The sequence below is a fragment of the Meles meles genome, chromosome 21 (genome assembly GCF_922984935.1).
Source record: "Meles meles chromosome 21, mMelMel3.1 paternal haplotype, whole genome shotgun sequence".
Lineage (NCBI taxonomy): Eukaryota > Metazoa > Chordata > Mammalia > Carnivora > Mustelidae > Meles > Meles meles.
In genome coordinates this window covers 21,332,326-21,347,324 of record NC_060086.1, presented here as the reverse complement: position 1 = coordinate 21,347,324, position 14,999 = coordinate 21,332,326, and the positions used below count along the sequence as shown (strand labels likewise).

At 51.8% G+C, this 14,999-nt stretch overlaps 1 protein-coding gene across 3 annotated transcripts in view; it reads right to left on the bottom strand.

The window, feature by feature from the left end:
• The window catches only part of GSG1L (GSG1 like), a 200,274-nt gene that overhangs the window by 61,839 nt on the left and 123,436 nt on the right, over window positions 1-14,999 (bottom strand). For all 3 annotated transcript variants that reach the window (XM_045993678.1, XM_045993679.1, XM_045993681.1), the window contains exon 3: window positions 11,501-11,653. In XM_045993678.1, the coding sequence (XP_045849634.1) occupies window positions 11,501-11,653 (153 nt within the window). The remainder of the gene's footprint in view (window positions 1-11,500; window positions 11,654-14,999) is intronic.

Genomic DNA, 14,999 nt, shown 5'->3' with positions numbered 1-14,999 from the left:
AGGGCCAAGGGCTGGTGCTGACACAGGGTGGATGGCTGGGGGCGTTCTGTCTTAGGAAACCTGAGGGCAAGACCTGCGCTCTTCTAAGAAACTCTGGATGCACTGGCAGAGTAACGCAGGTGCTAAGGGCCCCAAACACAGGGCTAGCAGACTGGGCTTCTCATCCAAACCAGAGCAACCAGGATGCCCTCGTTCAGTTAGCCCTGCCCCTGGTCCCCGCATCCGTGCCCCTTCTCAGCGGAGCACGCAAGCCTGTTTAACAAGCAAGGCCTGAGCACACGTCACGCGCCCACTCGCTCCGCTGGCTCCTCCACGGATGGCTTCATTTCACGGCTCCAAACCATCCTGCCGCTGCTTCCTCAGAGACAACACAGGGGCTCAGAGAAGATACAAAATTTGCCCAGGACAGAGTCCGATGTGGCCGGGCTGGGGTCCAGTTCCAGAGCCCACGCCCCACCTAGGAGCCCACACTGCGAACCCAAAGGCTCAGGCACCACCCAGTTCACGTGGAGGGGTCTACCCATGGGCTTCGCCTCTGGAGTTCTTGTGCATTCGATGAGAAGTAGCTACGGGTCAGGACTTCAGGCCACAGCAGTGAAGGAGAACGATCCGGCCCCCGCTCCCCTGGAGCCCACTATGTAGGGCAGTGGTTCTCAACCGGGCGGGATTCTGCCTCCCGAGGAACACTGGTGAGGTCTGGAGACATTGTGGTTATCATGCCTTGGAAGGAGGTGTTACTGGGCCCTCCGGTGGCTAGAGGCCAAGGATGCTGCAGAGCCTACCAGGTCCAGGACAGCCCACCCTCCCCCACCATAAAGAATGAGCCGGCACAAAATGTTGTACCAAGGTTGAGCAAACCATGTCTGGGGAGAAGGGCAGGGCAGCAGACAAGTAAACAGATGAGTATGGAAGTTCTTGCATCCACTCAATGGTATCCACTGAGTGCCTAAGGCACTGTTGGAAAGCCCGAAGCCATTAACAAAGACCACACAGGAGGGTGGGGATGGTGATGGGAGGGGGGAGGAGGGGAAGACCCTCCACCTCCAAGGAGATGCCCTTTGAGAGGGGCCTGAGGGAGTCAGCAGAGTGTGGGAGGGCAGTCCCGCAGACGGAGCCCTGGGCTTGGGCATGATGTGCTCCCAGTGCCAGGAACACCTAGGAGGGACTGAAACGTAGGAGACGAAGTGACTTAGAGAGGAAGGCACAGGCCACACTTCATAGTCAGGGGACAGAGCCTGGCTCCGATTCCACAAATGTAACCTTTAATAAAAACCAACTAGAAATGGCAAAAACAGACTTTGTTTTAGGAAAAAAATCATGAAAATGGTCAAATTAGACTAAGTGAGAAAAGATTCTACATATTTTTAAATCCCTGAAGGTTCTGGAACTGGATCACAGGGAGAGCTGTACCCGTGGGGAGTTTCAACTTCAGGTCCCCGGGGAGTAAGTCAACAGATCCTCAGACCTCAGACAAATGTGTGTGGCTGGATAATAGTTTAAGATGTTAATTCGTGCTTTTTCCATTGTATTTTCTCCCCCTTTTCTTTCCCTCCATCCAGAGGCTCTAAACTTCCTTGTCCCAGAGGTTTGCAGGAAAGGGGCAAGAAAAACCCATCTGCAAATCCTTCCTTTCCCCGGTTTTTTCACTTTCCCAAGCCTTCATTTACTGAGCAGATTAGGTCAGGGGCCTCTGGGGCTGGGGTGGGGGAGGAGCTGTCTATACTGTAATCCTTAGGACAAAAAAAAAAAAAAAAAGTTGGCCTTTTCTTGGCTGGGGCGGGGGAGGGAGGTGAGGGTCTGCAATGACATTCTTTTGGCTGGCACTGATCACTTCAAATATTTTGAATTCAAAGTTAACCAGAGGATTACCATGTGACCCAGCCATTCCTGCCCTCGGAAAACATGTCCGCTCCAACACTGGTCTGTGAATGTTCCTGCCACCATCACAGAAGGCTCAGAGCTAGCCCGAAAGTGGACACAACACACATGCCCCATCCACTGATAAATGGAGAAACTGGATGTGGCGGACCTGGGCTGTGGAATGTTGTTCCGCAGTAGAAAGGAATGGGATGCTGACCCCTGCTAGAACACGGATGAAGCCCCTGAAGACCTCACGCTAAGTGAAAGCAGCAAGTCGTAAAGATCCGACATTGTAGGGACGCCTGGGTGGCTCAGTGGGTTGGGCCTCTGCCTTCAGCTCAGGTCATGATCTCAGGGTCCTGGGATCGAGCCCCGTATCGGGCTCTCTGCTTGGCGGGGAGCCTGCTTCCTCCCCTCTCTGGCTGCTGCTCTGCCTACTTGTAATCTCTCTCTCTCTCTCTCTCTCTCAATCTGTAAAAAAGAAAAAAAAATTAAAAAAAAATTAAAAATTAAAAAAAGATCCGACATTGTAGGATCTCATTTATGCAGGATGTCTGGAAGGCAAATACGGAGACAGACCGTGGTTGAGTGGCTGCCCACAGCTGGCAGGCTTGGTGGATGATAAGGAGTGTTAGTGGGTACCGGGTTTCTTTTAGTGGGTACCGGGTTTCTTTTCGGGGCGGCGAAAAGCTTTTATAATCGCACTGTGGTGATGGTTACTAAAAAGCACAAAATTGTACACTTTACATGGGAGAATTTTACAATCTATAAGTTATGCTTCAGTAAAGCTATTTTAAAAACAATGGAATTAAAAATCTGATCTGGGGCTTTCCCGGAAGGCCAAGCAGCTCTCTCCATGGCAACCATGTGCTGCTGAGGGGGCGTGCCCTCCCGTTTGCCAGGGTCCTCACGGTCACTGTTGTATTACACCCGGCTGGCTTTCCCCACTGATGTCACCCACACTGTTCAGTGGGCACTGGATTTGAGAACTTGGATCGAGAGTGACGGGACCGCAGGTGCTAAAAGTATCAGCCTCATTCTCCCATCTCCTGTGTGGCGCTAGCGACAAAGAGCCCAGGGGACCAGAAGGGACTGGATGTATAGAGCAGCTGAGGCGCAGCAGCAGCCTCCATGGGCCCATGGGGTAGTAAAGCACATGGGCTTTCAAGACAGAACCGCACTCACCAGTCCTGTGCCTTGATGTTCTCAGCTATAAAATGGGACATAAGGATAGCACCTACCATCACCGCCTTCCACAGAGGTGATGGGTTTAGAAGACTAGCACATAGCAGTCACTCAGTAAATGCTAGCTACTGAGCCCGTAACTTCCTGTCTACACTTCCAAATTCTCAGAACTTCTGAAATCCAAAAGCTTCTTTGTAACTCATTTTGGACATAAAACCTGGCTTGACCTGAGCTCATTTAGCGAGAAAGCCTGACCTGAACTGATGTAAAACTACTGACAGTCTTTATTTATCCCCCTAGCACGAATATTCCTGGCTTTTACCACAGCCATAGGAGATGTGTTTGCTTACAGGGAGCTGCCCAGCCACAGCCACAGTGGTAGGAACGGATGGTCTAGGGAATCACATTACCTTCCAAAATTTGAAAAGTTCTGGATTCTAGGACACTTCTGGCTGGGTTTCGGGGACTGTGACCTGTAGGATGATGGCAAAGATGAAGACAGATCCTGTGCCTGTCTGGCGTTACATAAGACCATAGAGCAGAGACAGGAGGGAGACAGCCCCCAAAATTGTGAAGACTTGGGCTAGGCCAGGAGGACAGGAGCTCAGTACGAAAATTAAGATCTTTCCCACAAACACCCCGGGGATCAGGGGGCGAGCGTGGCACTGGCCAGATCAGCTTCAGAGAATGGAGTCTGGGGAGCCTGGGCGTGGGAAGAATGGGAACAGGGAGCTGGAGAGAGGATCCAAAGCACTCCCAGACTCCCCACAAAGCCTGCAGGCCAAGCAGGCCCACCCCCTTGCTAGTGCTTAATGGTCCCAAATCAGAGAAGATGACCCAGGCCTCTCACTGCCTGAAACCGTTACCAGTGCGGCCCCGCCCACCCGAACAGGACCCAGCTGCAGGCACAGCTCCAGTCTGCCCATCCAGACCCCTGTTTTTTTCTTTTTCTTTTTGTTTTTTTCTGATTTTTTTTAATTTTTAAAAATTTTTGTTTATTTCTTATTTTTTTATAAACATATAATGTATTTTTATCCCCAGGAGTACAGGTCTGTGAATCGCCAGGTTTACACACTTCACAGCACTCTCCATAGCACATACCCTCCCCAATGTCCATAACCCCACTCCCCCTCTCCCTACCCCCCCTCCCCCCAGCAACCCTCAGTTTGTTTTGTGAGATTAAGAGTCACTTATGGTTTGTCTCCCTCCCGATCCTATCTTGTTTCATTTATTCTTCTCCTATCCCCTAACCCCCCATGTTGCATCTCCACTTCCTCATATCAGGGAGATCATATAATAGTTGTCTTTCTCCGGTTGACTTATTTCACTAAGCATGATACCCTCTAGTTCCATCCACGTCGTCGCAAATGGCAAGATTTCATTTCTTTTGATGGCTGCATAGTATTCCATTGTGTATATTGTATATATATATATACCACATCTTCCTTATCCATTCATCTGTTGATGGACATCTAGGTTCTTTCCATAGTTTGGCTATTGTAGACATTGCTGCTATAAACATTCGGGTGCACGTACCCCTTCGTAGTAGTAGTAAAGATACGTAGTAAAGATATGTTTGTATCTTTACCCCTGTTTAATAAAGAATCCGACTGGCCTTTGTCCTGGGTTCTGAGAGGGAGCCTCTAAATCCTTGGGATTTCCTGAGTGACTGGGGTGTCCTTGTTATGCACGAGCCCCTGGATCACACCCGAGTTTTTACTAATGAATGAGATGACTCAAAATGGGGGCTGGCCACCAGACAGATCCACCATGTGATCAGAGGGTAGGGCTTGGAGCCAGCGCCAACATCAGCTTCCAGGGGGTAGGCTGGAGGGTTAGAGAATGAGTTCAAGCTCATTTCTCCGGCTCAGGGCCGGAGATCCCATCAATCCTGCCTATGTAATGGGCCCCCAGAAAAAGCCTCTGTACACCAGGCTCAAGCAAGCTGCCTGGTTAATGAACACAGTTGCACCACCAAGGCAATGCACCCCAACCCCACCGAATCAGGTGGGCACTGAAGCCATGTATTTGAGGCCCTCCCATACCTCGCCCTTAGGGTCTCTTCCTTGGGTCCCTTCCAGCTCGCCCCAGCTGAGTCTGTGACTCGTTCTAGTGCATGATCACAGGGGCTTGTGGGAACCCTGACTTTGTCAGCTGATCAGGAGGGAGGCTGGCCTGGACTACGACTGAACTTGGGGTGGGCATCTGAGGTGGGGGCGGTCTGGCTGGGGACCGTGGCGTCCGAGGCTCGCTCTGGGCGGACGGCGTGAGAATTATATTGCAGTGTACCAGTGGTATCAGAAGACCCCCCTTTGCCTTGATTTGGTTTTTTACCAGACGCTGTCAGTCCTGCCCCAATGCCAGAGGCCACCTGCAGCGTGGGTTAGGATGGTTCCTGTGTCCGTTAGCAGCTTCCTTCCTCAGATACTTGCTTTTTCTTTTTTTTTTTTTAAAGATTTTATTTATTTATTTGACAGAGATCACAGGTAGGCAGAGAAGCAGGCAGAGAGAGAGGGGAAGCAGGTTCCCTGCAGAGCAGAGAGCCCGATGCGGGGCTCGATCCCAGGACACTGCGATCATGACCTGAGCTGAAGGCAGAGGCTTAACCCACTGAGCCACCCACGTGCCCCCATACTTGCTTTCTTAGGTGGAGAAGAGTAGAGATTCTGGAAGGTTAATGCCTCGGGAGTGACTCTAAACCAGGACTCACCTGCCCAGGGGGAGCTGGTGAGTAGAGACTGCTGCTTTCTCACCCTTTGGGTGAACAGTTCTGAGATGTGTTCTGCACAGTCTCTCAGAGGGACCCCAGCAGGACTGACCCCCTGTGCTCCCCCTCTCATCGACACTCCCTTTATTGACTTTCCTCCCTTCCTGTCTTCCTTCTCCGCTCTTCTACCACACGTCCTGGGATTATCTCCCAAATAAGCTACCATCACCCAAGTCTTCATCTTGGGATCTGCTTTGAAGGAACCCAGATCAAGACCTTCCTGGGGCTCTGAGTCTTTAACTCCACTGTTGACCTCCTGCTAATCTCCCAACCTGACAAGCCATTGGGATTTGCAGTCAACCTGTTCATCTGGGCAGCCACTTGTCCATGGCTGCGTAATAATCCTGCTTAGTCCACACAATGGGCAAGTCTAGGGACCCAGGCCTGCCTAATCAGTATTTCATTCTCTGGAATGGAAACTGGTTCAGGAATGAGTCTATGAACCTAGTTGACCCAGTCATAGTCCTCCTTAAAGTTTTGCCAGAGCTGTTGGAAAGGAGCTCTCTCTACCCCCTGGAATCTTACGTTAAGCCTGGAGCTGCTTGTGACCATCTTCTCTCCACATGGACAAAGCCTAATTGAGAATGAAGTCAGAAGAAAGCAGAGTTTGGGGATACACATAGATTTGTGATGACATGATCACCTGGATTCAGCCATGCCTGAAGCTCAACCACCTTGTATTTTCCAATTACGTGAATCAACAGGTTTTTATCATCATCCCCTTTCTTCTGTTAGCTAACGTGATTGGGTTCTTGTCATTTGCAATAAAAAGAATCTTTAATAATACAGAAATACATATTTCTTTAACTTAGACCCTCTTCATTTTTATATGCAAAAATACACAAAAGTACTTGCTAAGTTATAGGCGAGAGACCCAGTCTGACCATGGCAGGGAGACCGAACAGAGAGGATTATCCATGTGGGGTTCTTTCAGCATAGACCCAAGAATTAGGGTATCAAGAACTCATCCTACACAGTTACAATCGCCATGCTAAGAGAAACTCAAAGGTCCCCCAACCTCTGCCCGAAGCACACTGTGATGTCCACCTTGGCAGCCATGGAGCTGCTTGTTCCTCGGTCATACCTCATTCTGAAAACAGTTCCTGAAACCCGATTCCAAACAGCAACCTCGCCTTGGTCATTTTTTGTTTTACCACAAAATTTCCTTTTTCTCATTGCTTAACAAAATACTCTTACTGCCTTCTCCATGAGGTCTGCTTCTTTCCCAGAAATGGTCACATTTCTCTCCGTGCCGCGGCAGCTTTTACTAAAAGCCCACAGTTGGCTGGATTGCACAGGGATTCTCCAAATGACTTTGTGTTTTTCTTAAGTAGATTAGTCTCGTTTTTCAGAGGAATTGAGGAAGAACAGACATGTTCCAGCCTGCTCTCACATTCCTTCTGGGCTCTAAGACTCTGGTCACTGGGGGTAGAAACTCAGGGAGTTCCGTCTTCTCCAGCACCTCTTGGCTGAAGTCACGGGACCTGGCAAGGGGCCACAGGCGGCTGGAGCCACCCCTGGTGTGGAACTGGGTCTTGCCCGGTCCTGAGAGCCGCAGGAAAGATGTGGCCCGCTGCAGGGCCTCGTCATGACTTTCATGGGCCCCATGCACGTTTGTCTCCACGGGCCTGTTCCTCCATAAAAGAAATATTAAAAATCACACTTTATGACTGCAATGGTAGAAAGACAATTATGATCCAATCTAGATTCACTCTTAGGTCTTCATTATTATTGCATTAATTTTTCTTCTGTTGCTTTGAAAAGCAGTCAAATTGAAAACATTTTGTGGGTCCCTATAAGTACTGAGAGCTCTAGGCCCCAGGCCAGTGGGCCAGCAACCACGGACTCCACCCCCCAGTCCTTGGGGCCGAACCCCATCTGTACAACCACCTTCTGCCAGGAATGCAGCCCTGCAGGACGGGCCCTGCCAGCCTGTCTCCCTTCACTGGAGAGCATGATCCCCTTGCCCGCTGCCTCACTGGGACAGGGCTGGTCCCTGGGCCACGATTCGCCCCTCGATATACTGGAAGACAGCTGGGAACAATAACAGGACAAGCTGAAGTCCCTCGCTCAAAGCGCCTTATGCGGCAGGCTCGGCCGGGGGTTTAACAACTTACCGGGGATGTGACTGCAGGCAAGAGGGGACCCGTGCAGAGCTAGCCCCTCCTCGCAAGGACACCACGTGGCAGGCCGAGCCCAGTGCCGGTGCTCCTGGCATCTCAGCCAGCGCTGGCTCTTATGAGTCATCAGGATCACTTGGTTCGTTGTAATAACTGGTTATGATAATTGGGTTAAGTAGGGGATGCCCCAAGTCTGCTTTCCCCTGTATCCTAGAAGGCTTTGACCGTGGGCTGAGGACCCCCTGTGTGAGCTGGTCTGGCAGCCTCAGAGCCCAGTCCTTGCCCCCCTCCCATGGGCTCGGTCAATGGGCTTGCCCAATCCTTCGCCTTCCATCAGAGCAGGCCCGAAGCCCACCCCTCTCCTCCAGGGCCCTCCTCACCCCTTGCCCTGTTCTCAAGTGGCTCCAGAAAGGCCAGGGGCTCCCGGACCCGGGCAGCCTCTCTGTTGGTATCCTGTTGCCGCCGCCCCCCCCCCCCCCCATCTACCTTCTCCCAGGCATGAAGACAAAATCCTTTCTCTCCCCCACTTGCTACTTCAGTCTTCTGACATCATCTGGCTCACACACCCTTCTTAGTTACTCTTTTCTGAAGCCTTGAAAGTCTTCTCCCTCCAGCCCAGTCACCCCTGCCGCTCTATCCTATGAAAAGAACACAGGGCTTTGAGGCCAGCAGGAGCCGAGTTTAATCCTGGCTCCACAACTGACCAGCTGTGTGACCCTGGGCCACTCAATTAACCTCCGTGAGCCCTGCATTGTTTATCTGTCTGAAATTACGGCAGACGATCTTATTTTCTTTAGCAGTGGGGCTCTGGGTTGTTTTGTTTTGTTTTGCGGGGTGAAAACTTTGCCAAGCCCTTTGAGGCGGGGGAAGAGCCCGCACCTCCTACCCCATGAGAGGTCTGTTTGTAGACCTGGAAATGCCTTCTCGGGCTGCCCATTGGCTTTTACTATGTGACTGGAGGGCGCAGGGGGGAGGGGGAGGGCTGGCTGCTTGGGATAATGGAGGGGAAAGAAAATGTAAAACTGCCACCAAGGGAGATGGATCAGCATGTCACAGCCCACCTGCTCAAACCAGACCCATCTCCTCCCACTACCTGCTCTTTTCCCGCCTTCCCCGTCTAGGTGATCCACCGCTCATCCCATCCCCGGCCGGAAGCCAGCCAGGAGCCAGCCAGGGGACCCTGGGTCAGAGGCTCTGGCTGTCTGGAGCTGCAGAGTCCTCCTCAGAATCATGTTTCTGGCTGCCTAAAGTGAAACACATAGGCTGAGAGAGCTCTGTGGAAATCTAGTTAGCAAAACATTCAAACAGGTATGCGGCACTGGGATATTTGTCTTCTTAACACCCTAGGTAACAGCATTCTGCAAAACCTCTAGTAAGCTTTTCACTTTGGAATGAACGCACCTCAAGGTACTTGCCACGACTGTCGCAGGAGAGCCAAAACACAGACTTACTGGTGACGACACCGCAGGCGCTCCCCTCTACAGAGTTCTGTTGTCTCTGTTCACCGCTGACTGCAAGTCAGTTACAAGTTCAAGAACTAAGGCTGGAACATCAGCCCCCACCTGGCTCATGGACCCCCTGAGTTCTGTGGACTCCAAGCTAGGAAGCCGCCCTGGGTCCTCTGCTTTCCATAACCATGCAGCCAGCTCTCCTGAGCAGTCTGCAACCCTGCTCACCTCACCTCCTAGCCGGACAGAGGGCAGGTGTGCCTGCTCCCACTGCCCCTGTGTCCTTTCTCACCTCCTGGCCAGTCTCCTTGCCTCCGCTCTTGCTCCACTCTGTCCATGCCACGGCCAGAGCCCTCACCCCCAAATGCACATTTGACCACAGCCCCTCTGCTCCGGATTCTTGATGCCTCCCTGTCGCCTCCAGGGGAAAATCTGAAGATCATGGCAAAGCACCAAGACCCTCCCTCAGCCAGCTCTCCCGCCTTTATCTCTCGATTCTCTCGCTCTCTGCCGTCCCGTCATTCCGAACAACTCGGAGTTTCCAGAATATGCCACCCCACTAGGCCTTTGCCCATACCGTTCCCTCTATCCGGAATGCCTTCCCCAAGCTGTCCATGAGGGAAACTCTTATGTTTTCTTCCAAGTGTCAGCTCCAAGGGATGCCTTCCCCATCCCCATCCCCCATCCCCCGCCCTGGGGCCCAGTACACAGAGGTCCACCCACTACTTTCTAATTGTTTGATGAGCCTGTCTCTCACAAGACTGCAATCTTCAGGAGGGTGAAGACACAGCCGTTTTTCCTTTGACTCCCCCAAACCTACAGAGCCTGGTCCTTTAGGCCTTCTTCTAATATTGGTTGAGTAAATCACTACAAGATGGAGGGAGGAAAAAAAAGAACAAATAGGTCCAGAATAGTCCATGGTTCGATGGCTAGGAATGGTGTGAGCGGGACCCAAAACGGACACTCCGCCATGAGGCTCACTCTCTTTTTCTTTGCTTTCCTTTCCTGTGATGGTTAGATTTCCACGTCCCAAGAATGCCAAGTCACGCGTGTTTGGATCTGTGGGGCGTGCTGTGATCTCCTGAATTCAGCTCTCGGTCTTTGAGGGGTCCCTCTGTTAGATAGACACACTTCAATTAGGGGGAGCTTATTTCCCTTACCAAAAGGCTCATCGTTTCAGTTTCATTAAATAGAGGGTTCTTCCAATGCATGAAGAATGGGATTAGACTTATAGAAATTCAATTTACATTTGGCTTTTTAGGAACAGATATCTTACACAGCCAAGCCACCACTATATCTGTCAGGCCGCCTGAAGTTATGGTTCCTAGGTTCCTTTTACTCCCTCTGGCACATTCCCTGCTTAACCCCTCCTGACCTGGATCTGTTGAAACAACTCTGGGCACCTGGCCACGTAATCCAGTGGCCTTTTCTTGGAGTCGTCTGTCTCCACCTCCCTGAGTCCTATCACAAGGCTGACCAACCCATTCTCCCTAAAGCCCTCAAAATCCCCGGCTCTGGGGCTTTTCTGCACCATCTCTGCCCACCCTCATGCTAGTCCCTGAGCTTCCAGAAGTGTTGGCTCTCTCGGCTTCCACATGAATGTCTCAGAGGCACATAAACTGAAGCAGATGATTGATGGTCCTGCCTCCCCCCAAAGGGCCCCCCTTTCATATCCCTATGGAAGACATCATCATCCACTCATTCTCAAAAGGCACCTCTCTCTGCCTTGTCCCGCAAATAGCATCCATCACGGCCGTAAAACGTTCAGCTCCTGAATATGTGTCTAGCCAATCCACCTCTCTCTCCTGCACATGGGAAACACCACCAAAGCTGCAACTGTCCCTTTCTAAAACCCCAGTCCTTATGATTAGCCCAACACCTGGCACGTGATAGATATTCAATAACCACCAAAGGTGTGAATAAGTGAGCAGATAAATCCTATGTTACGAACTGTAACACGGAGGCTCAGAGAATGGAAGTGACTGGTGTAAGGTCACCCAGCTGGGGGGTGAGGGGGAGGGGCACAGCCAAGCCTCAGCTCCAAGGCAGCTCCCGCACCCACAGTCCATTCCCACGGAAGCCCAGGGTTAGGCTCCACTGTCTGAGGCCCTCCCCCTTACCTGACAGCACCGTGAAGACAGCTGCGAAGGCGTTGAGCTTGAGCCCGTCGATGACATTGCTGGAGTGAAAGAGCTCGAGACACATGAGGCTGAAGCCAACCACCAGCAGGAGGATATAGAGCACCTCGGAGACCACCGACAGCCACAGGACCCCTGCACGACAGGGCCAGAGCGGCCGTGAGATGAGGGACCCAGCAGGGTGGCCCCTCCCGGCGTACCTCCCAGCCCACGCCCATCGGCTGGGGAACCCAGACAAGGACCGCAGTTCTAGGGTGCGTCCTGATGACACAGTGGATCACGGCCATGTCCCCAGAACTGGCTCAGGCGCCCAAGCCCAAGTCCAAGTCAGTGGGAGCCCGAGGTTCTAGGGGTGACGCTTACTAGTGCGGGACCCCTTCTGACAGGAGGAAGGAACCTCCGTCCTGCAGCTGGACGGATTCTCTCCTTCTCTCCTCATCTGCTAGTTGACTGCTCCTGGGAGCTGTCTGATGGCCCGGAAGGCACCCGCCTTAGGATGAAGCGGACACTGTCTTTTCGGAGCCGAGTGCGAGGCAGGTGACATCACTGGGCCAATCCCCAGCCCCGAGGGCTTCCCGGTGGCTAAACTGGTCAGGGCGGTGTTCTCTGTCCCCTGCAGCTAGGAGCATACTCCTACATTTTCATTGACCTTACTCCACATTTTTCTAGAAACCACTAGAGCTCCTGCCATACCTTCAACCTCGTGGCTGTCCCGGAAGCAGCCATGTTCAAAGGGGTGGGGCTCCCTTCCTGGACGTAGTTGATTGGCCCAGTATGATCGCGTGACCTAAGATCAGCCCATCAGAGCCCTTCCCTAGCAGTCTGCGTTTGGAAACGCAGAAGTGAACCGGAAGACCAGCTCTGATGAGAGTGTGAGCCTTATGGCAGCGCCCGGTTCCAGCTGTTCCTGAAGGCTCACTGCACCTCTGTCCTTCCAGTGGTTTGGCTCCTCAAGTGTTTGTTTTCCCTGTGCTACCACAGCTCCCTTTTCTCCCCAATTTTTCCAATTTGGATTGCCATCATCTGCCACCTACTGTAGGGGACATCTGTTTCTTCCACCCCACACACCGCCACTGCCCCCCCCCCCCCGACCACCACCACAAGCTTTTCATTTGGAGTGTCCCTTCCCTTCTCTCGTCTGTGTAGTTCAGTTGCAGCTAACACATCCTGGCTCCACTTTCGGGCACATGATTCCTATCTAGTCAATTGGAGCTTCAGGACCCCCCCTGACTCTAGTCATTGGTTCGGGAATGAACCTCTCTATGCCTGCGTCTCTTCGCCTATAAAACAAGGATAATAATAACACCTATTTCATAGTGTTGTCGTGCTGTGAGGATTCCATAAGACAGCAATGTGAAGAGCTTGTTCTTAGCATCTAGTGACAGCTCAATTTGTGCAATATTATTGTTGTGTGGGAGGAACACGTCCCCACCATGCCCCAGGAAATGGAGCCTAGGGGCGCTTGAGTGAGGTCAAGGGTCATGAAAGAGAAATGCAATTGTGGGAGCAGATAAGATTTCTGAGAAAAAGGATGGGTGGAGAAAATGTAACGCATCCGGTAACTTACTTTCCAAGCCACAGTAATCACTGTTAGAACAAGACCCAAGCATTAAAGAAGGGACTATGGGGGCGCCTGGGTGGCTCAGTGGTTTAAGCTGCTGCCTTCGGCTCAGGTCATGATCTCAGGGTCCTGGGATCGAGTCCCACATCAGGCTCTCTGCTCAGTGGGGAGCCTGCTTCCCTCTCACTCTCTCTGTCTGCCTCTCTGCCTACTTATGATCTCTCTCTGTCAAATAAATAAATAAAATCTTTTAAAAAAAATTAGCTTAAAGAAGGGACTATGGACCAGGCCTGACCAGCCAGAGATGGACGTATGCCCCAAGTCAGTTCAATGAGAGTCAGTCACAGGACTTTCACTGGAACTATTGGCGAAAGAAAGTCCTTTCTTTCTACTAGGTTTGAGCCTGGAAGGGTATAAAGATGGAGCTGACAGAGTCACCAAAGGGCAAGGGATTTCCAAATGCAGAGCCAATGCCAAGGAAGGAAGCACTGTGGTGGAGGAGGATAGTGTCCTATGACATTGTTTGAGCCTCTGGATCCAGCCATGCCTGAAGCTCCCAGTCATTTGTTTTTTCTATCACATGAACCATTTAAGTCCTTGTCTTTGTCTAAGCCAGTCTGAGGTAGAATTTCTATCCCTTACAACAAAGAGTCTGTTCTCCAAACCTGTCACACATGTCCTTCCTACCTCTCTGCCTTTATAAAATTGTTCCTTCTACTGGGAACGTGCTAGGGACATCTAATATATACTATTTAGTGAATGAAGGCAATGGACAGAAATTTCTCAGTCCTTATCTGCTCCCTGATGAAGAATCCAGATTCTGAAACGCCCACTATCATTCCTAGCACAACAGGCTTTCAGAGCTGTGGAGAAATTCTTTCTCTCTCTCTCTCTCTCTTTTTTTTTTTTTTTTGGCTACAAAAATATCACATCTCCTGGGCAATCCCTTGGATTTCTGTAAAAGAATAATGTGCTCTTGGCAGCCCGGCTGTTGTTAAAACACCCCCTGGCAAGGCACACTTATAGCCTCTGAGGCCCCTCTCTGGCCCAAGGCCCACCAAGGCAGCAGGGAGGAAGGCAAGAGATGTGGGGTGAGCTGAGCCACACCAGGAGGGCGGCAGCTCCCACCAGGCCTGGCCTCCCTCCCAGCAGCCTTCGCCCCTAGCTGCCTTGCCCTGGTGGCAAGTGGAGGCCGCCCCTCACCACTGTGCTGCTTACTGACTCAGCACCTCCCCCAGAGAGTCCCTATTCCCCACCCCCCGGGGGCGGTGCTCTTGTCCCTGCCCACATGGGCTGAGGGCCAGGCCTCCATCCCTCCCACCTCCTCCCTCCCCTCACAGCAGCATGCAGCTCTGTTCTTTCAGATGCGCTGAGAGTTGGGATGGGGCGTCAGAGGCCGAGATGCCCAGAAAATAAGTAAGTTCACTGTGGGGAAACAGGCACCAGTCTCTCTGATGCCTGGTTAGGCTTACTCAGGCTTCTTATTCTCTCCAGATTTATTTCCCTGTCCTGCCTCCCCAACTCCCTTACCGCTCTCTCCGCTGGGGCATTTCCTTTGTACAAGACTTACATGTAAATCCTCATCTCAGTGTCTGCTTCTAAAGGAAGCTGACCTCAGACACTAGCATTCACCTGTTAACCTCCCCACGCCCATACGACGTAGTGAGGCAGCACCCACTTTACAGATGAACAAATTCCGATCAGAGGGGCTAAGCAACTAGCCTGCACAGCTAGGAAGTGGTACAGCCTGGGTTCGAACCCAGGCCTCTCTGACTCCAGGAGCCACACTGAAATCATATCATTCTCCACCCTGGGGTGGGTCAGAGGGGCCCCGCCTGGGTTGGAGGGCACAGGGTTCCCTGGCCAGAGCTCTCATCTCCACCGTCTCTGGCATTCCAGATAATTCCTGAGCCAGGATTC